The sequence below is a fragment of the Salvelinus fontinalis genome, chromosome 42 (genome assembly GCF_029448725.1).
Source record: "Salvelinus fontinalis isolate EN_2023a chromosome 42, ASM2944872v1, whole genome shotgun sequence".
NCBI lineage: Eukaryota > Metazoa > Chordata > Actinopteri > Salmoniformes > Salmonidae > Salvelinus > Salvelinus fontinalis.
The window spans coordinates 12,488,121-12,515,044 of NC_074706.1; the positions used below are offsets into that span (position 1 = coordinate 12,488,121).

At 43.3% G+C, this 26,924-nt stretch overlaps 1 protein-coding gene across 3 annotated transcripts in view; it reads left to right on the forward strand.

Moving 5' to 3' along the window:
• The first annotated feature begins 1,448 nt into the window (after positions 1-1,448).
• The window catches only part of LOC129840917 (inactive ubiquitin carboxyl-terminal hydrolase 53-like), a 55,694-nt gene continuing 30,218 nt past the window's right edge, over positions 1,449-26,924 (forward strand). For 2 of the 3 annotated variants that reach the window (XM_055908949.1, XM_055908950.1), the window contains exons 1-9: positions 1,449-1,996; positions 10,919-11,094; positions 11,360-11,452; positions 11,891-12,025; positions 13,807-13,920; positions 14,547-14,629; positions 22,594-22,699; positions 24,967-25,113; positions 26,481-26,630. In XM_055908949.1, coding sequence (XP_055764924.1) covers positions 1,933-1,996; positions 10,919-11,094; positions 11,360-11,452; positions 11,891-12,025; positions 13,807-13,920; positions 14,547-14,629; positions 22,594-22,699; positions 24,967-25,113; positions 26,481-26,630 — 1,068 coding nt within the window. In that variant the 5' untranslated portion in view covers positions 1,449-1,932. Of the gene's footprint in view, positions 1,997-10,283; positions 10,475-10,918; positions 11,095-11,359; positions 11,453-11,890; positions 12,026-13,806; positions 13,921-14,546; positions 14,630-22,593; positions 22,700-24,966; positions 25,114-26,480; positions 26,631-26,924 lie in introns of all 3 variants that reach the window. The other variant, XM_055908952.1, reaches the window with a different exon arrangement.

A 26,924-nucleotide genomic window follows, 5' to 3' on the forward strand; every position in this document is an offset into this window, starting at 1 on the left:
ATTAGCATAGGCCTCCTAGTCACAACAAATGCAACGGTGCTTTCTGAGTTGTGGATAGCGGACTGAAATAGAGGCCATGGGCCTGCATATGCCATTTTATTCAATTTAATTGTATTGTTTATGAGTGCTGGAGGTTGGTCTACTCTATTGACTGGATAATAAAAAAAATTGCAGTGTTATTTTTTTGTTGTTGCTTTAGTTGAGAAGTTAGAGCGGGAGAGACAAAAAGGGGAAGTACAGTTCAGAAACTTCCATATTGGGGATTCAATCCCCCTCATTGAGGGGCATGTCTAGTCCAGGGGTGGATGTGTTGACCTTTAAAAAAAATGTTTTTTGTTTTTGTGACAATCGGTAAAACTAAAGCTAAATAATACATTTTGTTTGCACCACATCATCGCGCACTGATTTTAATCCTCAACAAGTCAGTTTGGTGGAGATACACCACTGGTGGGAAAATGTGCATATTTTCTTTAAGTGGATTTTAGAATATTAGCATGAAAATCTGTTGCCAATTGGATGAAAACCTAGCTACTAAGCACATTTACATCCACAGTTTTTATGCAAATAAAGTCATATCTTATTTAAAAAAAATAATGACAGCTTTGACAGAAACAGGACGTTTTTGCTCGTTAGACATGGGATATTTTTGTGTAGGTAAAATTAATTACGCTGGAAATGGCGGTGGAAACGCCATGGGTAAAAATTGGTAAAATAACCATCATATAAAAGTACATTTGGAGTCATGAGGATATGGTGTGTGGTCCTCCCACTACCACTTGGGAAACCTTGCGCTTCATTAGGCTACAGATGAATTAAGATGTGATGAACTTCACAGGGTGATGAAAGTGCACGTGATGAGCGTGATCCTGCTATCCAATAAATACGGAGGGTCTTATTCTGGTGACATTATGATCGATGCTTGACCTCCATTTGACAAATAAAATATTCTCGCTTTTATCCATAATAATCTGATCATGTAGACTGGCCAACCCGCATAGCCTACCTGCACTCTATTTGTAAACTGTTGGCTAGAGCGCAAGTGCCAAGCCCAGAGTAGGCGCATTTGCTATTTAATGCAACAGTTTTTGTGACAAAACTATCCGTAGAGTTGAAAATGTGATGGAAGCACACTGAACTTTTATCAACAAGTGTGCATATTTTCTTTATGCGTATTTTAGAATATTCGCATGCAAATCTGTCTCCAATTGGATGGATACCTAGCTATAGACATGGACTTTCCTTTCCTCGCACAATCTATAATTCCCCCCTGAATGTTTTTATCTCGAGGAAAATGGTCTTTAGATAATTGTATTTGATAATTGCAAACATCAAAGCTTAATATAGAAAGCCTCAACTATTGCCACATTACATGCTGCAGTCAGCGTTATAGTGAAACAGTTTTTTTTGAGAGTCATGTGAGTCCTAGTCTCACCTCAAATGGGACAAACCAAACGCCGAATGCTTGTGTCTGCTCTGCGAGACAAGTGATTTGCCATCAAGTGCACCCATGCGGCCGAGATATCTCGTTGTGAATTGCAGTAGGCTACTGTACACTAGGGGCGGATTTTGACCTCGCAACTCTCGAAGCACCAATAATCTGCGGATGACATTCAGGCATAGACCACTACTGGATTTATTTCCAGAAATTATTTCCGCTATTGAACCGAAAACGTAAAAACAGCAAGGACATTATCAGGCTACAATAAGACAATAGACAAAACGTATTCGGGTATGACGGTTAAAATGCCGGTTGGCATTGTGTCACTGCACTGGCGTTGCAATTTATTGTAGCTATGCAGACTTTAATACTGCATTTGCCCACAGATTCCATCCACCAGTACTGCCTGACATTATCCACGAGCGTGTCCGGGTAGTCTATTGCAGTCATTTTTGCTTAAACGCTTTGTAGGGGACAAAACATGTGGGAATCTAATGTTGACAACTAAGCTGTTTTGGGAGATATTTTATATCGGCCAAATATTATCGACGAGATACAGTGAGTATGGCATGTGTGTTATGACATTTGTATCTAACGGGTATGTTTCAATTTGATGCAGTGATGCGAGTTGCGGTAAATAAAGCCGTTCCCCCATAACACGCATGCGTACTAACAGGTGTAAATTGCACGATACGCAATGGCATCTGAAGTAGCCCTATGCATGGTAGAAAAGACCCCTCGTGTTCGTGTAAAACCCTCGATATTTAGAATAATACAATGCATGCAAGGATGGAGAATTATAGGCTAAATGAAATCATATGAAGTTTTAGGTTATAATTATAGGGCTATGATACGGATCCTTTTTCTATTTGAAGAATACACCACATGTGCAGATAAGCAAATGTAATCATATTTGTTCATGTCTATTCTATTTGCTTGTGATTATTCAGGTTTATATGTATTCCACTTTTTGGTCACAACATGGGCTGGATACACTTGTCTAGAAACCAGGTTTGGGCTCAATTCGAATTGAAGGCAGTGTATCTAGTGTATACAGTAAACATTTTATAAATGTTGTAAATATGTGATTGTTACAAGCAAAAACATCTTATTTGCAAATACTAGAAGTAAGGACAAACATGGGTCAACTACAGGTGCAGTCAGATATTATGCTAAAATGAGTGATGGCAAACATAATGTGAAAGGATAGTTCACCGAAAACACATCTCATTTCATGCATAACATAAATGAATGTATCGATAGGTGGGATGTTCTGTCATGTTGCTTATTCCTATCCAAACCTTTCAGATCTGCATTAGCGCCTAACAGGTTGTTTCTGGACAAGTCTATAGCTTTTTAAAACCAAGCAGCATATATGCTAGAAGTAGGTTTGTAGAGCACTTTAGGTTGGGATTTGCATGTCTTAATACAGGGCTTCTTGTTTAACACATTACTATTATTAGGAGGTATTGGTTGCATCCCAAATGGCACCCTATTCCCCATATAGTGCCCTATGGGTCCTGGTCAAAAGTAGAGCACTTCAAAGGGAATAGGGTGCCATTTGGGACACAGGCACACTATTAATGGGAGGTATACTTCTTCCTGCTCATTGTTTCCATGGCACATCTGAGATCTGACTACAGTTGAAGTCGGAAGTTTACATACACTTAGGTTGGAGTCATTAAAACTCGTTAAAACTCGTTTCAACCACTCCACTGTAACGTTCCTGACCTGTTTTATGTTGTTTTTGTATGTGTTTATGGTCAGGGCGTGTGTTTTGGGTGGGCAGTCTATGTTTTCTGTTTCTATGTTGGTTTTGGGTTGCCTGGTATGGCTCTTAATTAGAGGCAGGTGTTTTGCGTTTTCCTCTAATTGAGAGTCATATTTAGGTAGGGTGTTCTCACTGTTTCGTTCATGTCTATACCATACGGGACTGTTTGGCTGTTCGTTTCGTTTTGATGTAGTCTGTTCCTGTCCGTGAGTTTTACGTTAGTTATGTAAGTTCATGTTCAGGTTTTTTCGTCTACGTCGTTTTCTTGTTTTGTATTTTGAAAGTGTTTTGTTTTCGTGTTGCCATCGTGTCAATAAAGAGATGGCTTATTTCCCTAATGCTGCGTATTGGTCCACTGATCCTTCTCTCCTCTCCTCGTCCGAGGATGAGGAGAACGACAGCCCTTACAGAATCACCCACCAAACTAGGACCAAGCGGCAAGGGAGTGCTCAACAGAGCAACAAGGACTCCTGGACTTGGGAGGAGATCCTGGACGGTAGAGGACCTTGGGCTCAGCCAGGGGAATATCGCCGTCCCAAGGAGGAGTTGGAAGCAGCGAAGGCTGAGAGGCGCTGGTATGAGGAGGCAGCGCGGCGACGCGGTTGGGAGCCCGTGAGTCAGACCCAAAAATTTCTTGGGGGGGGGCACACGAGGAGTGTGGCAAAGCCGGGTAGGATACCCGAGCCAACTCCCCGTGCTTACCGTGGAGGTAGAAGGCGTCGTACTGGTAAGACACTGTGTTATGCGGTAAAGCGCACGGTGTCCCCAGTACGCGTGCTTAGCCCAGTGCGGGCTATTCCACCTTGCCGCACTGGGAGGGCTAAGTTGGGCATCGAGCTGGATGTCATGAAGCCGGCCCAACGCATCTGGCCACCAGTGCGTCTCCTCGGGCCGGCATACATGGCACCAGCCTTACGAATGGTGTCCCCGGTTTGCCAGTATAGCCCAGTGCGGGCTATTCCACCTCGCCGCACTGGCAGGGCTACGGGCACCATTCAACCTGGTAAGGTTGGGCAGGCTCGGTGCTCAAGAGCACGTGTCCACCTTCACGGTCCGGTATACCCGGTGCCACCTCCATGTACCAGTCCTCCGGTGGCAGCCCCCCGTACCAGGCTGTCTCTCCGGGTTCTCTCTCCAGCTGTTTCCTCCTCTCCAGCGCAGCCAGTGCCTAGACCACGCACCAGGCTGTCTCTCCTTCTCCTCCCTACAGAGCCGTCCTGCCATGACCAGCCAGAGCCGTCCTGCCATGACCAGCCAGAGCCGTCCTGCCATGACCAGCCAGAGCCGTCCTGCCATGACCAGCCAGAGCCGTCCTGCCATGACCAGCCAGAGCCGTCCTGCCATGACCAGCCAGAGCCGTCCTGCCATGACCAGCCAGAGCCGTCCTGCCATGACCTGCCAGAGCCGTCCTGCTATGACCTGCCAGAGCCGTCCAGCCAGGACCTGCCAGAGCCGTCCAGCCAGGGCCTGCCAGAGCCGTCCAGCCAGGGCCTGCCAGAGCCGTCCAGCCAGGGCCTGCCAGAGCCGTCCAGCCAGGGCCTGCCAGAGCCGTCCAGCCAGGGCCTGCCAGAGCCGTCCAGCCAGGACCTGCCAGAGCCGTCCAGCCAGGACCTGCCAGAGCCGTCCAGCCAGGACCTGCCAGAGCCGTCCAGCCAGGACCTGCCAGAGCCGTCCAGCCAGGACCTGCCAGAGCCGTCCAGCCAGGACCTGCCAGAGCCGTCCAGCCAGGTCCTGCCAGAGTCCCTCAGCCATGACCTGCCAGAGTCCCTCAGCCATGACCTGCCAGAGTCCCTCAGCCGGGACCTGCCAGAGTCCCTCAGCCGGGACCTGCCAGAGTCCCTCAGCCGGGACCTGCCAGAGTCCCTCAGCCGGGACCTGCCAGAGTCCCTCAGCCGGGACCTGCCAGAGTCCCTCAGCCGGGACCTGCCAGAGTCCCTCAGCCGGGATCTGCCAGAGTCCCTCAGCCGGGACCTGCCCCTTGTCCCGGTGCTGCCCCTTGTCCCGGTGCTGCCCCTTGTCCCGGTGCTGCCCCTTGTCCCGGTGCTGCCCCTTGTCCCGGTGCTGCCCCTTGTCCCGGTGCTGCCCCTTGTCCCGGTGCTGCCCCTTATCCCGGTGCTGCCCCTTATCCCGGTGCTGCCCCTTATCCCGGTGCTGCCCCTTATCCCGGTGCTACCCCTTGTCCCGGTGCTGCCCCTTGTCCCGGTGCTGCCCCTTGTCCCGGTGCTGCCCCTTCTCCCGGTGCTGGCCGTTCATTTAGGGGATGTTAGTTTGAGGGTGGTCATTGGGAGGGGAAGACAGAAGCGGGGAGTGACTATGGTGGTGTGGGGACAGCGTCCGGAGCCTGAGCCACCACCGTGGTCAACTGCCCACCCAGACCCTCCCCTGGACTTTGTGCTGGTGCGCCCGGCGTTCGCACCTTGAGGGGGGGGTTCTGTAACGTTCCTGACCTGTTTTATGTTTTTGTATGTGTTTATGGTCAGGGCGTGTGTTTTGGGTGGGCAGTCTATGTTTTCTGTTTCTATGTTGGTTTTGGGTTGCCTGGTATGGCTCTTAATTAGAGGCAGGTGTTTTGCGTTTTCCTCTAATTGAGAGTCATATTTAGGTAGGGTGTTCTCACTGTTTGTTTGTGGGTGATTGTCTCCTGTTTCGTTCATGTCTATACCATACGGGACTGTTTGGCTGTTCGTTTCGTTTTGATGTAGTCTGTTCCTGTCCGTGAGTTTTACGTTAGTTATGTAAGTTCATGTTCAGGTTTTTTCGTCTACGTCGTTTTCTTGTTTTGTATTTTGAAAGTGTTTTGTTTTCGTGTTGCCATCGTGTCAATAAAGAGATGGCTTATTTCCCTAATGCTGCGTATTGGTCCACTGATCCTTCTCTCCTCTCCTCGTCCGAGGATGAGGAGAACGACAGCCCTTACATCTACAAATGTCTTGTTAACAAACTATAGTTTTGGCAAGTCGGTTAGGACATCTACTTTGTGCATGACACAAGTAATTTTTCAAACAATTGTTTACAGACAGATTATTTCACTAATAATTCACTGTATCACAATTCCAGTGGGTCAGAAGTTTACCTATACCAAGTTGACTGTGCCTTTAAACAGCTTGGAAAATTCCAGAAAATTATGGCATGGCTTTAGAAGCTTCTGATAGGCTAGTTGACATAATTTGAGTCAATTGGAGGTGTACCTGTGGATGTATTTTAAGGCCTACCTTCAAACTCAGTGCCTCTTTGCTTGACATCATGGGAAAATCAAAAGAAATCATCCAAGACTGCAGAAAAAAATTGTAGACCTCCACAAGTCTGGTTCATCCTTGGGAGCAATTTCCAAATCCCTAAAGGTACCACGTTCAAATGTACAAACAATAGTACGCAAGTATAAACACCATGGGACCACACAGCCGTCATACCGCTCAGGAAGGAGACGCGTTCTGTCTCCTAGAGATGAACGTACTTTGATGCGAAAAGTGCAAATCAATCCCAGAACAACACCAAAGGACCTTGTGAAGATGCTGGAGGAAACAGGTACAAAAGTATCTACATACACAGTAAAATGAGTCCTATAATGACATAACTTGAAAGGCCGCTCAGCAAGGAAGAAAGAAATCCAGACTACGGTTTGCAACTGCACATGGAGACAAAATCGTACTTTTTGGAGAAATGTCCTCTGGTCTGATGAAACAAAAATAGATCTGTTTGGCCATAATGACCATCGTTATGTCTGGAGGAAAAAGGGGGAGGTTTGCAAGCCAAAGAACACCATCCACACCGTGAAGCACGGGGGTGGCAGCATCATGTTGTGGGGGTGCTTTGCTGCAGGAGAGACTGGTACACTTCACAAAATAGATGGCGTCACGAGGAAGGAAAATTATGTGGATATATTGAAGCAACATCTCAAGACATCAGTCAGAAAGTTAAAGCTTGGTCGCAAATGGGTCTTCCAAATGGACAATGACCCCAAGCATACTTCCAAAGTTGTGGCAAGGACAACAAAGTCAAGGTATTGGAGTGGCCATCACAAAGCCTTGACCTCAATCCTATAGAAAATGTGTGCGCAGAACTGAAAAAGCGTGTGTGAGCAATGAGGCCTACAAACCTGACTCAGTTACACCAGCTCTGTCAGGAGGAATGGGCCAAAATTCCCCCAACTTATTGTGGGAAGATTGTGTAAGGCTAGCCAAAACATTTGACGCAAGTTAAACAATTTAAAGGCAATGCTACTAAATACTAATTGAGTGTATGTAAACTTCTGACCCAATGGGAATGTGATGAAAGAAATAAAAGCTGAAATAAGTCATTCTCTCTGCTATTTGTCTGACATTTCACATTTTTTAAATGAAGTGGTAATCTTAATTGACCTAAGACAGGGACTTTTTACTAGGATTAAATGTCAGGAATTGTGAAAAACTGAGTTTAAATGTATTTGGCTAAGGTGTATGTAAACTTCCGACTTCAACTGTATATTGTCAGACAGAAGGAGAATAACCATAAAATATTATAGAATATAAACTATTATGTGTTATATACAGTAGCAGTGTCTTTATGGATTAGACACACTAAAGTGATAGTCCATAGGCAACTGTTAGAGAAGAGGATGAGAAAAGTTTACCGGTAAGACTTTGCATTAATTTGCACTTATACCTGTGTATTACTGTACTTACTACAATAACAACATTGTAATAACATATTGTTTTAGTAATGCTTTACAATCACGTAGGGATAGAGATGGAGTTCAATTTAGAATAAAGTGTAATTACAGTGTTATTACACTCCTATAAGAGCAACCTAATGTTTTGTAATGTGCTTCTGGGTTACCTACCTGTAGGATATTAGGTATATTACTTGGGTCGAGGCCTAATCCTACTTCATATGGAATTAATTCTGTGGATTCCTGGAAAGCATCATGACTCGGCAGCATCACAGCTCAGCAACAAGAACAATAACCTGTATAGCAGACAGCAATGCAATCTCCATAGACAAACATTGGCAGTAGAATGGCCTTACTGAAGAGCTCAGTGACTTTCAATGTGGCACTGTCACAGGATGCCACCTTTCCAACAAGTCAGTTCGTCAAATTTCTGCCCTGCTAGATCTGCCCCGGTCAACTGTAAGTGCTGTTATTGTGAAGATGAAACATCTAGGAGCAACACCGGCTCAGCAGCGATGTGGTACCCACACAAGCTCACAGAATGGGCCCTCCGAGTGCTAATGCGTGTAAAAAATAATCTGTCCTCGTTTGCAACACTCACTCCCGAGTTCCAAACTGCCTCTGGAAGCAACGTCAGCATAAGGACTGTTCGTTGGGAGCTTCATGAAATGGGTTTCCATGGCCGAGCAGCCGCACACAAACCTAAGATCACCATGCGCATGAGTGGTGTATAGCCATTGGAGCAGTGGTAATGCATTCTCTGGAGTGATGAATCACGCTTCACCATCTGTCAGTCTGACGGATTAATCTGGGTTTGGCGGCTGCCAGGAGAACGCTACCTGCCTGAATGCATAGTGCTAACTGTAAAGTTTGGTGGAGGAATAATGGTCTGGGGCTGTTTTTCATGGTTCGGGCCCCTTAGTTCCAGTTAAGGGAAATCTTAAGGCTACAGCATACAATGGCGTTCTAGACGATCCTGTGCTTCCAACTTTGTGGCAACAGTTTGGGGAAGGCCCTTTCCCATTTTAGCATGACAATGCCCCTGTGCACAAAGCGAGGTCCATACAGAAATGGTTTGTTGAGATTGGTGTGGAAGATCTTGACTGGCCTGCACAGAGCCCTGACCTCAACCACACCGAACCCCTTTTGGGATGAATTGGAACGTTGACTGCGAGCCAGACCTTATCGCCCAACATCAGTGCCCGACCTCACTAATTATCTTGTGGCTGAATGGAAGCAAGTCCCCCGCAGCAATGTTCCAACATCTAGCTTAAAGCCTTTCCAGAAGAGTGGAGGCTGTTATAGTAGCAAAGGGGGTACCAACTCCATATTGATGCCCATGATGTTCGACGAGCAGGTGTCCACATACTTCTGGTCATGTAGTGTATCTTCTACTTTTCAGTTAATTGAGAAGTCATTGTAAATAGATGCCCTTTTTTCAATTATTGGATTGGAATGTCAGTTTACTTCCAGAATCGACTGACTTCCATTCAAATTGACCACAACCCTGCAGGGAGCCTCATTGGCCTAGTTAGCTAGCTATATGTGCTGTTTTGGCATGGGGAGTATCCAGACTTTCACACAGTCCTAATGGGATTAAATAATGTGATGAAATGCCAGGGGGTACTGTATTTTTCAGTGCTGTGCCACCCCGTGACTTGAAAAGCAGCAAATGCCTGTGAACTGGCTGTTGAATCTGTGCCCAAGTAATCTATACAGTTGTAACGTTGTCCACCCAGGTCACAACACAGAGAAGCTATTGCAACCGTAGGCCTAGTCTCTATGGTCACTTATATAACTATCATAAGACTTTGAGAAAGTCATAAACAATGTATAAAGGCATGGAATAAAACAATGGCAGTAATGCAACATGATAGCAGGGGCAATTTGAAGATGTATTTTTATGGGGGGCCAGAGGGGGACCAAACACCAGTCAGGGATGGCCATGGGAACTCAGGAAACTGTATCACAAATAGTGTTGACAATTGGCTTGAACTATGATGCGTTTTATTGAAAAACTGTTTCAACTGTTCATTTGTATCTGTCCCTAATATGTTCATAAAATCGATTTGAAAATGCACACAGGGAAAATATTAAGTTTGATACATGTTAACTTAAGTGGTAACTCACTGGTAGGGAATTTTGTCAACCTTTGAAAGCAGTAGGGCAACTCACTTTCAAAATGAATGTCAAACAAAAACCAATGATTGCAAAGTTAAACCATACAACTATATGCACAATTAATACTTTTAACAATTCCCGCAGGTTTTTTTTTTTTTTTTTTTTACAAAAGCACATTTACTTGAAGGACAGTGCAGATGCAAAGTTTGGTAACAGAATGACGCTTTGGGCTGTTTGTGCCGTCATTGCCCCATTTTTTTTTTTTTTTAGCCAGTGATTTGTCCCATCTCTCTTCCTCTCTTTAGACTTGGTCCCATTGTCATTCAATGTCCAATAGTGCTATTCAAAAGCTTCCTTATGGATGAGCTTGGAAAAGACTTCAATGGATCTTTTTGGAAGTGCGAGGCAGGGATGTAATGGACTGGTCCCATGGCCTGCTAGCTCCCTCTTCCCAGTATGTCCAGCTGTGGCAAGCCTCCCCCACTCTCCGGAGAAGGTAAACAACAGCTCCCATCACACAAGTCACTAAATCCTACCTAACCCAATGTCTGATCATAACCAGTGGCCAAGTGCTATTCACTCTCTAAGATGTGCATGGACACATAAGGACTTACCCCTCAGGATGTACAGTAAATTCACAATCTGGCCCTCATACCATCACGGTCACCTAATCATCCCCAGCTTACAATTGGCTCATTCATCCCCCCTCCTCTCTCCTGTAACTATTCCCCAGGTCGTTGCTGTAAATGAGAATGTGTTTTCAGTCAACTTACCTGGGAAAATAAGGGTTAAATAAATCAAATAAATGTATTGTATGATTAAAGTGTACTCTATGGATATATCTCATAACAGCAGTCTTAAACTCCTGGTCCAGGAGACACATTTGTATATCCAATTCCCATTAGAGCATAACAACAGCTGGTGACTGCTCTCTCCCCAGGGGCAGGCTCTAACTCTCTGGCATGGGTCAAGCTCTTCAAAAAGCCTGGAGCTGTTGGTGGTGGTGGGGGTCTGGGGAAGTCCTATCAGCCTGGGAGCATGTTGTCTCTGGCTCTAACCAAAGGCCTGCTGAACGAACCAGGCCAGAATAGCTGCTTCCTCAACAGTGCCGTACAGGTGAGTGCTAAAACTTGTCAATTTGCAGGTTTATGCAATAGTGTAAACATAGCTTATTTCCTACGGAAGGCTAAGGGGCAAGATTACTACTAAATTAAGATGTGTCCATGCTTTTTTCTATGTAGGATTTAGGTCTACTTTTCATGTAGAACTTCATGTAGGACTAAAACAGTCATAACATTTTATGTTACAGATGTTGTTGGATTAATACACATACATATGATTTGAATATGATCAGTGCAATGCTGTCATTTCACCTGAACAGGTACTATGGCAGTTGGACATTTTCAGGAGGAGTTTGAGACAGCTTCCTGGTCATTTTTGTCTAGGGGATGCCTGCATTTTCTGCGCTTTAAAGGTTTGTATACAATATCATCATCACAATACATCTTACACCTAGTTGAATTACTTATTCAAGAGATTCACAAGATGTCCAAGTTCACCATACCACTCATAAAAAATGTAGAATAGTTATTTCGTTTCTATTTAAACAAAAATAGCCATTGATATCTGAAGATCTTTTAAACACACTGGTTGAATCAATATTGTTTCCACGTCATGTCAATGAAATAATGTTGAACCAACGTGGAATATACGTTGAATTGACGTCTGTGCCCAGTGGGCAGAGTTCCAGACCTAGAATTAAGTCTAATCCTGGACTGCATTGAACATTCTTTTTAGTCCCGGACTGAGCTGAATCTGGGTCCAGGAAACCGGCTCTTAGAGTTGTGATAATTAAGGCAATGTACAGTACCCCTCTCCCCTCAATTCTCTACAACGCTTTTTCCCCCTGCAGAGTATTTTCAGCCAGTTCCAGCAGAACCGAGAGCGAGCGTTGCCTTCGGATAGCCTGCGCCACGCCCTCGCTGAAACCTTTAAGGACGAGCAGCGCTTCCAACTTGGCCACATGGACGACGCTGCAGAGTGCTTTGTAAGTCTAGAACCGTAGCACTTTCTTTTTTAGCGATCGAAATGTCATGTCAGCCTTTTTTATTGAACTGAAGCAGTTTCCCAAAACTCTCCGTTGGTACCCCTTAAATTTGCAAAATTACAGTAACCCAAAAGTAATTTTGCAACCCTAACCCAGAACAAATATACCTGATTCATCTAGTCACTTAACCGGTTAAGTCAGCTGTGCTAGTTCTGGAATAAATCAAATAAGTGGAAACGGCTGGGAGTACTTTAAGGAGAGGTTTGGGAAACACTGAGCTGAAGGAACAGAAGCTAGGAGGTCAGAGGGTATTTTCTGCTTAGCACACACAAGGATATACCTCCAACTGAGGTATTTGGGGATTCTCCTAGAGCCGTCCAATGGTACCATCTTACAGTAGCTGAAGACCATAATAACCCTATTCAACCAAAAGAGAAGTCAGGAAGATGCCAGGGAAAGATGAGACTACATTTCTCCTGTGCTGTAAAAATGTTTTTAATTTTGAGCAGTTGATTTTGTCTTTCCATGACATAGACGGACCAGGTGAATCCAGGTGACAGCTATGATCCCTTATTGATGTCACCACTTCAATCGGTGTAGATAAAGGGGAGGAGACAGGTTAAAGAAGGATTTTTAAACCTTGAGACAATTGAGACATGGATTGTGTATGTATTTGCATTTGTTAGGGATCCCCATTAGCTGCTGCAAAGGGGTACATATAGCGCATACAACAATATTACAATGTACGTGTGTGTGGAGTGTGTGTGCTCGTGCCTGTGTGCATATGCGTTTGTCTGTACGTGTGTGTGTCTCTTCACACTACCCGCTGTTCCATAAAATGTTTTTTTATCTGTTTTTTAAAAATCTGATTCTACTGCTTGCATCAGTTACCTGATGTGGAATAGAGTTCCATGTAGTGATGGCTTTATGTAGTACTGTGCACCTCCCAGTCTGTTCTGGAATTGTGAAGAGACCTCTCGTGGGATATGCATGGGTGTCCGAGCTTTGTGCTAGTAGTTTAAACAACTCGGTCCATTCAGCTTGTCAACACCTCTTACAAAAACAAGTAGTGATGAAGTCAATCTCTCCCCCACTTTGAGCCACGAGAGATTGACATGCATATCATTAATGTTAGCTCCCCGTGTACATTTAAGGGCCAGCCGTGCTGCCCTGTTCTGAGCCTAAGTCCGTCTTTGTGGCACCTGACCACACGACTGAACAGTAGTCCAGGTGTGACAAACTAGGGCCTGTAGGACCTGCCTTGTTGATAGTGCTGTTAAGATGGCAGAGCTGTGCTTTATTATAGACGGATGTGTGCCATTCAGAGGGTGAATGACCAAGACAAAAGATTAAAGTGCCTTTGAGCGGGGTATGGTAGTAGGTGCCAGGCACATCGGTTTGAGTGTGTCAATAACTGCAACACTGCTGGGTTTTTCACGCTCAACAGTTTGCTGTGTGTATCAAGAATGGTCCACCACCCAAAGGACATCCAGCCAACTTGACGAAACTGTGGAAGCATTGGGAGTCAACGTGGACCATCATACCTGTGGAATGCTTTCGACACCTTATAGTCCATGCTCCGACGAATTGAGGCATGGACTACAAGTGCAACTCCATATTAGAAAGGTGTTCTTAACATTTTGTACACTCAGTGTACACTGTTATGTTTCTACTCACAGATATGTGTATCAGGACAGTTTGGGCTACAGATGCTAAGGATGTAATGGAAAACTGTGACTTCAGATGTCTGACCTCATTTTGTTTAATTCTCGGTGCACAAGGAGAACATTCTGGAGAGGATTCACCTGCACATCGTTTCTGACACAGCGACTGAGGCCTGCACATCCAAGTCCTGCATTACCCACCAGAAGTTTGCCATGACACTTTATGAACAGGTCATGTGATTTATTTAATCCACTGTTGATTGGAAAGAGGGAAAAGGAGAGACATATAGACTAGTGGGTAACACTCTATTTAAGGGATACAGGTATAATACATCATGATACGTTCATAATGCATTATAAGCCTTACCATCAGTATCTATGAAGTGTTTATAATGTGTTATCATCTTATAATGAAACAGCTATTTTCAGCCATTTTCAGCCATTTCACAAATTTCCATATAAAAAGACGTAGCATTTTATAAGTTAATTTCTAAAACATTTATAAGGACTTATACATACTTGTATCAAGTAATAATACACTATAACTGTATGCCCTAAGTAAAGTGTTACCCAATAGTGACATACTTTTACAATAAAGATTGTAAAACCAAGTCAATTCAATAGATCTTTATTGTCCCCGTAGGGGAATTCACCTAAGAAAGACATATACTGTACATGCATAAATAAAAGCATACATACAGCATAAATTAGATTTTGCCAAATATACGGTATATATTTGACCCGAAAGCCAATCTGATAAGGCCTATACACATATCATCGGATTTCCAATTTCAACTTTCTGTTAGTTATTCTGTTATTTTAATTTGACATGAAACTTTGTTTTTCTCCCCCTGCAGTTTGTATGTCGTAGTTGTGGCGCCTCGTCGGACCCCCTTCCTTTCACAGAGTTAGTGCATTATGTCTCCACCACAGCCCTATGGTAAGTACTTCCTCTAAGAAACTTGACAAACAGAACTAAATCTTTGCTCTGAGCCAAGGGGGGATTTTCTGGTGAGATGGCGCTGAACTGGATAGCTGCCGTCTTACGGGGTCCTGATATTGTGTTTTTTTTAAGCTGATCTTAACTTATTTCCACCATCATTTCCTGTGACCGAAAACAGCTTCTGGACATCAGAACAGCCATCACTAACCTCAATTTAGATGAAGATCTGTACTTCAACGAGTCGGCAGTTCTGGACGTTATGCTTACCCCGGACCAGGCCCTGATTGTTGGCGAACGTACAATCACTAGAGAACAAACTGGACGAGCTCCGTTCGAGACTATCCTATCAACGGAACCTGAAGAACTGTAATATCCTATGTTTGTTGAAGTCGTGACTGAACATGAACTTGGATAATATACACCTCGCTGGCTTTTCCATGCATCGTCAAGATTGGACGGCAGCTTCGGGTAAGATGAGAGGGGGTCAATTTCACGCCATATGTATTCAATTCAAAATAAAATAAATTGTGAACATGACAAATAAAGTTGAGAATGTAAACATTACGGGTGAAATAATGGATGTTGAAATCAAAAACCCCAAAAATAAGACATCAAAAGCAAAACCCCAAAACATATCATTTTAAAGCGAGAGTAAAATCAATCAATCAATCAATCAATTTTATTTTATATAGCCCTTCGTACATCAGATAATATCTCGAAGTGCTGTACAGAAACCCAGCCTAAAACCCCAAACAGCTAGAATGCAGGTGTAGAAGCACGGTGGCTAGGAAAAACTCCCTAGAAAGGCCAAAACCTAGGAAGAAACCTAGAGAGGAACCAGGCTATGAGGGGTGGCCAGTCCTCTTCTGGCTGTGCCGGGTGGAGAACTCTATGACAAAACTCTATGACAAATTATTTAAAAATATATTTGAAAACGAATGAAAAAATCGTTTTCGGTTAAACTTTCCCAGCAACCAATCCTATTGAATACATTTTTCCTACGTTCTTGCCTGCATCTACTGGACTATTGTCATGCTGAAACAGGAAAGGGCCTTCCCTTTGCCACAAAGTTGGAAGCACAGAATCGTCTAGAACAGGGCAAAGGCCGGCCCGGGCCCGCGACCTGATTCAATACGTCCCGCGGAATCATGCTCAGATCACATAAAGAATTTGCGATAGTAAAGTTTTGAAAAACGAATTTCTTGTTCAAATTAAAAGCCCAATGAAACCTCGCCTTTGTGCAATGACTTAACTCCCACCACTTGTGGGACATTTATTTTGAAGGCACGTATAAATAACAACTGCACAAGGACAGACAGTGACTGACAGGCTGACACACACGTCACAGTTACAAATAGTAGCTAGCTATAAATTGGCAAAACATTTTCAAAAAGGAAAGTAGACAATGAATGTCGGGTGTTCCAGTAAGAGTGGACATCAAAATATTTCTTTATTGAGGTATCAGGGAAAGCTGTGTGCTTAGTGTGCAAAGAGAGCATCGCTGTCTTGAAAGACTACAATTTGTCCTGACACTTCCAGACGAAGCATGCAGAGAAATATAGGAATATGTCTTCTGAGCAGAGGGCAAGTGCATCGAAAGAGTTACTTTCTCAGTTGCAAAAGCAGCAAGGACTTTTCACAAAACTGCATTCAGCAAACGACGGAATTGCGAGAGCTAGCTGTGTACCGTCTCACAAAATTGCTAAACATAGCAAGCCATTTAGCTGAGGGTGAATTCATTAAATAATGTTTAATTGACTCTGCAGCAATACTTTGCCCCGACAAGAAAGAGCTGTTTGAACATGTTTCCCTGTCAAGACGATATGGCGTGTTGAGGACATCACAGAGAATATGGAACAACAGTTGAAAGACATGGTAAAGAATTTCACCTATTTCTCCTTGGCCCTGGATGAGAGCAGTTGATATTCTTATGAGGTATAACCCCAGACGTTTAAATTACAGAGGAGCTTGCTTCAGTGCAGTCAATGAAGACCACAACCACAGGGAAATATTTTTTGGAGGAGGTTAATAAGTGTGGCAGAGCTGGGACTGAGGTTTGAAGTTATGCAGTGTAACCACTGATGGGTGCCCAAACTTGACAGGAAAAACGTTGGCCTTTTGAAAAAGATACAAGATCAAGTAGCTAAGCTGAACCGAGATCGGAAAATGATTTTCCTGCATTGCATTATTCATCAGGAGGTGCTCTGCAAATGTGTTCTGAAAATAAGCCATGTTGTGGATACAGTCACTAAAGTGGTAAACTTCGTCAGAGCAAAATCGTTAACCCACAGGCAGTTTGTCTCACTGTTGGAAGAGATAGTCGGGTCATGCAGATCTCCCCTACCACACAAACCTGAGATGCCTTAGTTTGGTGAAGGTGTGGGACTTGAAGTTTTTGCAAATTAAAGGAAAATATGTGGAGTTCCCTCAACTGCAAGATGAAAATGGTTGGCTGATTTTGCAATCACCATGGACATCGTGGCCATCATAAATGAACTGAATTCCAAACTACAAGGGAAGGGCCTTTTTCACATCAGATGTATAGCCTTGTCAAAGCCTTCAAGGGACAAGCCAACAATTTCACCCACCTTCCGACACTACTAGTCTGTTCCCTATCAGATGACCAGCGGTAGAAGAATACATCGCTGCTGCATGCTATGAACGGTGAGTTTTCTCGTCGTTTTGAGGATTTCAAAGTGTTGGAAAATGACATGCTGTTGGTTTCCTCTCCTTTCACCTTCAATGTGGATAACGCTCCCACTGACCTGCAACTTGAGCTTATCGATCTTCAGTCTGATGCAGTGATTAGAGAACTATTCAAAACAATGTCACTGATGAGGTTATATGCATCTCTCGATGAAAACAAAACTTTCCAAAGATTAGGAGTCATGCTCAGAAGATGAATGTACTGTTTGTGTCAACCTATGTATGTGTACAGATATTTTTGGTGATGAAATATAACACGTCAAAACTGTAATACCTTATGCTTGACGGAGTCGTGGCTGAGCGACGACACTATCAACATACAGCTGGCTGGTTATACGCGGCATCGGCAGGATAGAACAGTGGCGTCTGGTAAGACAAGGGGCGGTGGACTATTGTATTTTTGTAAATAACAGCCGGTGCACGATATCTAAGGAAGTCTCGAGCTATTGCTCGCCTGAGGTAGAGTATTTCATGATCAGCTGTAGACCACACTATCTACCTGTATTTTTCGTAGCTGTATACAAACCACCACAGTCAGAGGCTGGCACTAAGCCACCATTGAATGAGCTGTATTCTGCCATAGGCAAATAAGAAAACGCTCACCCAGAGGCAGCGCTCCTAGTAGCCGGAGACTTTAATGCAGGGAAACTTAAATCCGTTTTACCAAATTTATATCAGCATGTTAAATGTGCAACCAGAGGGAAAAAAACTCTAGACCACCTTTACTCCATACACAGAGACGCATACAAAGCTCTCCCTCGCCTTCCATTTGGCAAATCTGACCATAATTCTCTCCTCCTGATTCCTGCTTACGAGCTAAAAATTAAAGCAGGAAGCACCAGTGACTAGATCAATAAAAAGTGGTCAGATGAAGCAGATGCTAAGCTACAGAACTGTTTTGCTAGCACAGACAGGAATATGTTAATGGAATCATGGTTTACAGGCAACATCCGCACTGAGCTAAAGGCTTCCGCTTTTAAGGAGTGGGACTCTAACACGGAAGCTTATAAGAAATCCCGCTATGCCCTCCAACGAACCATCAAACAGGCAAAGCATCAATACAGGACCAAGATCGAATTGTACTACACCGGCTCTGACGCTCACCGGATGTGGCAGGGCTTGCAAACCCTAACTGACTACAAAGTGAAGCACAGCCGAGAGCTGCCCAGTGACACGAGCGTACCAGACGAGATAAACTACTTCTATGCTCGCTTCGAGGCAAATAACACTGAAATGTGCATGAGCGCACCAGCTGTTCCGGAAGACTGTGTGATGACACTCTCCGCAGTCGATGTGAGTAAGCCCTATAAACAGGTCAACAAACAGATTACCAGGACGTGTACTGTGAGCATGCACTGACCAACTGGCAAGTGTCTTCAGTGACATTACCAGAACGTGTACTGCGAGCATGCGCTGACCAACTGGCAAGTGTCTTCACTGACATTTTCAACCTCTCCCTTTCTGAGTCTGTAATACCAAGCAGACCACCGTAGTGCCTGTGCCTAAGAACACTAAGGGAACCTGCCTAAATGACTACCAACCCGTAGCACTCACGTCTGTAGCCATGAAGTGTTTTGAAAGTTTGGTCATGGCTCACATCAACACCATTATCCCAGAAACCCTAGAGTCACTCCAATTTGCATACCGCCCCCTATAGATTCACAGATGATGCAATATCAATTGCACTCCACATTGCCCTTTCCCACCTGGACAAAAGGAACACCTATGTAAGAGTGCTATTCATTGACTACAGCTCAGCGTTCAACACCATAGTGCCCTCAAAGCTCATCAATAAGCTAAGGACCCTGGAACTAAACACCTCCCTCTGCAACTGGATCCTGGACTTCCTGACAGGCCGAAACCAGGTGGTAATGGTAAGTAACAACACATCTGCCACGCTGATCCTCAACACTGGGGCCCCTCAGCGGTGTGTGCTCAGTCCCCTCCTGTACTCCCTGTTCACTCATGACTGCACAAACAGGTACGACTCCAACACCATCATTATGTTTGCCGATGACACAACAGTGGTAGGCCTGATCACCGACAAAGATGAGACAACCTATAGCGAGGAGGTCAGAGACCTAGCCGTGTGGTGCCAGGACAACTAACCTCTCCCTCAACGTGATAAAGACAAAGGAGATGATTGTGGACTACAGGAAAAAGAGGACCGAGCACGCCCAACATTCTCATCGACGGAACTGCAGTGGAGCAGGTTGAGAGCTTCAAGTTCACCAACAAACTAACATAGTCCAAGCAAACCAAGACAGTCGTGAAGAGGGCACGACAAAGCCTATTCCCCCTCAGGAGACTGACAAGACTTGCCATGGGTCCTCAGATCCTCAAAAGGTTCTACAGCTGCACCATCGAGAGCATCCTGACTGGTTGCATCACTGCCTGGTATGGAAACTGCTCAGCCTCCGACCGCAAGGCACTACAGATGGTAGTGCGAATGGCCCAGTACATCAATGGGGTTCAAGCTTCCTGCCATCCAGGACCTCTATACCAGGCGGTGTCAGAGGAAGGCCCTAAAAATTGTCAAAGACTCCAGCCACCCTAGTCATAGACTGTTCTCTCTGCTACTGCACGGCAAGCGGTACCGGCGCACCAAGTCTAGGTCCAAGAGGCTTCTAAACAGCTTCTACCCCCAAGCCATAAGACTCCTGAGCACCTAATTAAATAGCTACCCAGAATATTTGTATTGCACCCCCCCCCCTCTCTCTTTTACACCGCTGCCTCTCTCTGTTGTTATCATGTATTCATAGTCACTTTAATAACTCTGCCTACATGTACATATTACCTCAACTAACCGGTGCCCCCAGACATTGACTCTGTACCGGTACCCCCCTGTATATAGTCTAGCTATTGTTATTTTACCGCTGCTCTTTAATTATTTGTTACTTTTATTTCTTATTCTTATCAGTATTTTTTTAAACTGCATTGTTGGTTAGGGGCTTGTAAGTAAGCATTTCACTGTAAGGTCTACACTTGTTGTATTCGGCGCATGTAACTAATACCGATTTAATTTGAAGTCAAGGGACAGATCATCTCTTACTGACTCTCACCTCTCAGCAATCCTGCGCATTGCGACGTCAGAAACAATAGCTGACTTCACTGCTCTAGTCAATGTCCATCAGAGACTCCTCACACGGATTGAGTCATTTAAATTTAATGTTGAGCTCTCTCTCTCTCGTGTTATTGTGCAGTGCGTTAAAAAGAGTTCAATCCGTGGTGCTGAATGCACAGTGTACTTTTCCCTCCATGTAGTTCATTGCACGTTTAATAATGTAAATACCTACCAAAAGGAGAGCGTGGATGTGGTTTATTTATGGTTTATTATGTTAAAGTTAAATAGGTAGCATATCTGGACGTGATTTACAGTAGATATATCTGTCAACACAGTCATATACCTGTGTAATTCTGTAATATGATTCTGGTCCGCAATGATATATTCTAATGTGGCCCTCCATGGAAAATAATTGCCCAGGCCTGGTCTAGAATGTCATTGTATGAACTAAGGGGCCTAGCCCGAACCATGAAAAACAGCCACAACCATTATTCCTTCTCCACCAAACTTTACAATTGACACCATGCATTGGGGCAGGTAGGATTCTCTTGGCATCCGCCAAACCCAGATTTGTCCTTTGGACTGCCAGATTGTGAAGCATGATTCATCACTCCAGATAACGCGTTTCCAATGGTCCAGCGTCCAATGGCGTCGAGCTTTACACCATTCCAGCCGACGCTTGACATTGCGCATAGTGAACTTAGGCTTGTGTGCGGCTGCTCGGCCATGGGAACCCATTTCATGAAGCTCCCGACGAACAGTTCTTGTGTGGACGTTGCTTCCAGAGGATGTTTGGAACTCGGTAGCTACATGCTTCAGCAATCGGCGGTCCCGTTCTGTGAGCTTGTATGACCTAACACTGCGGCTGAGCCGCTGTTGCTCCTAGACGTTTCCACTTCACAATAACAGCACCTACAGTTGACCGGGGCAGATGTAGCAGGGCAGAAATTTGACTAAGTGACTTGTTGGAAAGGTGACATCCTATGACGGTACCATGTTGAAAGTCACTATGCTCTTCAGTAAGGCCATTCTACTGCCAATGTTTGTCTATGGAGATTGCATGGCAGTCATTTGAAGGGGTGTTCACATACTTTTGTATATATAGTGCATCTACTTCAATTACCTCATACCCCTGCACATCGACAGCCTCAATTTGTCAGGGCATAGACAACAAGGTGTCGAAAGCGGTCCACAGGGATGCTGGCCCATGTTGACTCCAATGCATCCCACAGTTGTGTCAAGTTGCCTGGATATCCTTTGGGTGGTGGACCATTCTTGATACAGACGGGAAACTGTTGAGTGTGGAAAACCCAGCAGCGTTGCAGTTCTTGACACACTCAAACAGATGTGCCTGGCAACTACTACCATACCTCGTTCAAAGGCACTTAAATATTTTGTAATGCCCATTCACCCTCTGAATGGCACACATACACAATCCATGTCTCAATTGTCTCATGGCTTAAAAATCATTATTTAACCTGTCTCCTCCCCTTCATCTACACTGATTGAAGTGGATTTAACAGGTGACATCAATAAGGGATGATAGCGTTCACCTGGTCAGTCTGTCATGGAAAGAGCAGGTGTTCCTAATGTCTTGTACACTCAGTGTCTAGCAAGTTATCGTTACTCATTGTGTATGTATTCCTTGTGTTATTATGTTTCTCTATTTTTCTCTCTGCATTGTTGAGAAAAACCTGTACGTAAGCGTTTCACTGTTTAGTCTACACCCGTTGTTATACGAGGCATGCGACAAATAACATTTGATTTGATTTGCCTTAGCAACACTTTATATTACAGTGCGTAGGCATCATTCTATGGTAACTATAAGGCAATCACCTATGTGAATGCCTTATACCAGGTGTGTACGCACAGCTAGTTGTAGAATAGACCTACTGCTCTAGTAGGTCGTCCCACAACTTTTTTTTCCCCAAAGTACTCCAACTGCATAATGTGCTAGTGGTAGGTAAGACTTTACGCCACAATGCTATTCTAACTGTATAACTTGTGTGTAAGTAGAGTGTGTCAGTACAGCGTAATAACTTTACTGTACTGTAAAGTGGGACCGTGCTGGCCTGCTAAGCGATCACAACGTACGTTGTTCCTCTTACACGTTCTGTCCGGTTTGGATTAGGGTTGTGTGATGTAGAGTGCAGAAGGACACCCCTCATATCCCGCCCCCTCTGTGTCCCAGCCAACAGGTGGACCGCGTCTCGGGGCAGAACGACAGGCTTCGGTCGGACGCGTTCGGGGAATTGCTGCAGGCGGCAAGCACCATCGGTGACCTACGGAACTGTCCGGTATGATGCTCATTTTCATTATGAACCACAGTTTGATGTCTAATATCCAACGCGATGTATTGTGTTAAGAATAGACATGTGGTCATGCTGTTATCTATGCAGCCAGAACGTTGGCGCTGAACAATGGGACCGCAACGTGCCGTCATCCCAGCTCCTAGCAGTACATGACTCCAATGGATTTTTTATGTCATCTATGACCAAAATAGTCCAAACCCATTGATTGATTTATTTGATCCAGAACGCCTCGTCCAATCAAATCACTCTGTTAGTCAATTACTGTCGGTCAGGTCATGTCGTGGACGGGGATTGTGCTTTCTGAACTGTGGAAGTCCGTTACCGTAGCAATGTTCATGATGTTATTTGTTTATAAATCACTGTCGTCTTCTGAATACAGAAAGGATCTAGCGATGAATGGATTCCACCAGCTATTCTAACAGTATCAAAAAATTCGGTGATTGATTAACTACAGGACACATCTTCACATAAATGTTACTCTGTAAATACTACAATACTGTTTTATTGAACTGAACCTTAACGTATGACCATCAGAACAATATATTATAGCTACTGTACCTGCAGTATCCCAAAGCAAGTGAATGCAGATCCAGACAGTATTTAATTCAAACCCGCATCGAGCTGATTTCTACTCTCTGTATTCTACTGTGTGACATGATGATGGAACAGGCCTGAAGGAGAGGCAGCCAGACTAGTGTTAGGGATATTAATAGCAGTTAAGGCTTATCCACTGTTGCTCTCTCATCTCGATTGGCTAGCACCGGTCTACCACTTCAATGTGCGTCAGCCCTGGTGCAAGTGCTTTGTTCCATTAACCCTTTCTACTGTTCCTGGATGAAAAAAATCTTATCACGCAGGATTATTAAAGATAGATATTAAAGATATTTTTGTATTTTATGTAATAAAAGTTGTATTACATTTTTCATATTAACAACATTAAGAATAACTAACAACGTGTAAATAATAATTATAAAGGATTAGTAAATAGTTTATTAATCATTATAAACTGGGTGGTTCGAGCCCTGAGTGCTGACAGCCATGGTATATCAGACGGTATACCACGGGTATGACAAAACATTTATTATTACAGCTCTAATTACGTTGGTAACCAGTTTATAATTGCAATAAGGCACCTCGGGGGTTAGTGATGTATGGCCAATGTACCACGTCTAAGGGCTGTTTCCAGGCACTTCACGTTGTCTTGTTCGGACATGCACTGTCAACTGTGGGACCTTGGGACCAGACAGGTGTATGCCTTTCAAAATCATGTCCAATCAATTGAATTTACCACAGGTAGACTCAAATCAAGTTGTAGAAACATCTCAAGGGTGATCAATGGAAACAGGATGCACCTGAGCTCAATTTGAATCTCGTAGCGAAGGGTCTGAATACTTATGTAAATAAGGTATTTCTGTTTTTTATTTTTTATAAATATACAAACATTTCTAAACTTGTTTTCGCTTTGTCATTATGAGGTATTGTGTGTAAATTGCTGAGGATTTTTATTTATTTAATCAGTTTTAGAATGAGGCTGTAACGTAACAAATTGTGGGAAAAGTCAAGGGCGGTGAATACTTTCCGGAGGCACTGTATGTGCATATATTAGCATTTTCATTATTTTTCTCAGCATAGAGTTTGTATGAAGGTACACATCACACTATTACAACAGTTTGACTGTTTTCGAATAAAATGTTCAATATATTTTCTTAAGGATCCTCTGTGCTGTGTGCTTATTGTTTAACCATTGATATATTCTATGGGCTATTTTGAGACCTTTAGGAGGTACTGCTGGAATATCTACCAATGGCATATCCTGTGATAAATTACACTGGTCACTCAAAACAATTATTAAATATATATAGCCCACACTTTAGATGAGGCCGCACAAAAATACTAACGATTAGTAAATGGTTTATAAAGACTTATATTAAACATCTTATACATCATTATTAAATACTTTAGAAGTTGTCCATAAATATATGAATCACTAGGTTACTAACATTTACAAATGTGGGAGTAATCATTAATAAATGAATAAACTATTTACTAATCCATTATAAATGCTTTATTACGTGGAGTTATTATAAAGTGCTACCATAGTCCTGTATATATTATAGTTTATGATTCCTATATGATGCAACATGTTTCATGGCAAAGTTGACACGGTTTCTGGAATAAAATACATAGATTTATATATAGATCTCTGCTTTTAATTATCTCTCCTGGATGATAGTTTCTCATTGTCTTTGCAGAGCAACTGTGGCCAGAGCATCAAGATCCGCCGGGTTCTCCTGAACCGCCCAGAGATCGTCACCATTGGCTTTGTGTGGGACGCAGAGCAGTCTGACCTTACAGAGGACGTGGTGAGGTCACTGGGTCCACATCTCAACCTCTCGGGGGTAAGAGTTAAAGATGCACCGTGGAAGTTTAGTCGCTAATTGTTTAACTCAAATTTGGCTTGAGGGTTGACTGTATGGTTCATATACATGATTATGTAATATTAATCCATTTATTTTAATAATAATACTACAGAGTAAGATAATAATAATAATAACTATATATATATATATACCATTTAGCAGACTTTTATCCAAAGCAACACATTTTTGTATGGGTGGCCCCATTGCCAATCGAACCCACAAACCCTAGGCATCGCAAGCGCCATGATCTACCAACTGACCCACACAGCACCCCAATCCCATTCAACCACACAGTCCTTCATTTTAGAATATTTTTTACTCTTACATGGGTATCCAATTATGTAATTTCTGCACAGAATTGTATCCCATTTAGTGGACCCTTTTGGTTTTAAACGCACCCCCAGAGGCAAATCTTCAGTATACATGATACAGTATATACAGTTTCATCTGTAAGATTTGCTGTTTCTCATTTTAACCGCTAACATAAAGTAGCTACGCCTCCATTTTGAGGAAAACAACTTAAAAATGAAGATCGTATCATGAAAGAAAACAAAAAACACTAAATCAAATGTTTGCATGTATGTGAGATATTACAAAATATGACAACAAGAGATAAACAAATCAGGAAAAGCTGACAGCACTACAATGTTAGTACAGTTATTACTGTGTAATTACATGAATAGTGGAACTTTAGGCGAGCACTACAATGTTAGTACAGTTATTACTGTGTAATTACATGAATAGTGGAACTTTAGGCGTAGTGTTGAAACAGGTTTAACAGATGTAAGTTATATGTTACAATGCTATAACATATACACGATAATTACACTGACTGCACCTTGCCTATGTAAGTACCATGTAAATACATACTGTAGGTATTAAGGACGCTTATTGTAAAACGTGACCTTGATATTATTCGTAAATCCTTGAATTTATTCATGCCACAATCAGGTATAACAATTGTTAGTAGTATGTAGCAATATGTAATTGTAATTACACTGTACCTGCCTTTGTAACTACCATTTAAATGCATAGTTATTAGGGGCACATATTGTGAAGTATGATCAAAGAACACAATTCTGAACACACATTTCAAATGTGAAATGGCTCACACACAAAGAGACAACATGATTGTCCAATGATTATGTTCACATTCCAGTCTGAATAAATCCTATCCAGGTCGTGTGAGATCTGGCAGGCGTCTGTAAAGTAGCCAGACTGGATAGCTGTATTAGGGTTGCTTGAGTATTAACCAAGTGTCAATGTTGGTTGAAGATTCCTGTCCTAATTGATCATCGGTATGCCATCTTTCATATATGTCTTATTTCATGTATGTCATATTTCAGCTGTTCAACCGGGTCACTGATGAGAACGCCAAAAGGAGTGAGTTACATCTCGTGGGAATGATTTGTTTCTCCGGCAAACATTACTCTGCGTTCGCTTATCACACCAAGTCCTCAAAATGGGTCTTCTTTGATGACGCCACCGTGAAAGAGGTGAGTGTTCAAATTAATGTGTTGGTGTCTGTTTCAAATGAATTGAGAAAAATGCCCCTAATATCTCATAGATGATCTATTTGTGCAGATGTTGCAAGAGTCATGTCAAAACTTTGAAAACCACCTCAAAAGTGTTCTCATGTGGAGATAAGTCCCAGGCCATCAATTCAGTAGATCCAGCCACATCAAATGAATCGTTAAGGACCAAATTAAGGACCAAATCATTTCCAGATCTTATTCGGTGCTTATCTTTTCCATTCATTTGGTGTTGGCATACAGATAGATTGCCATAAT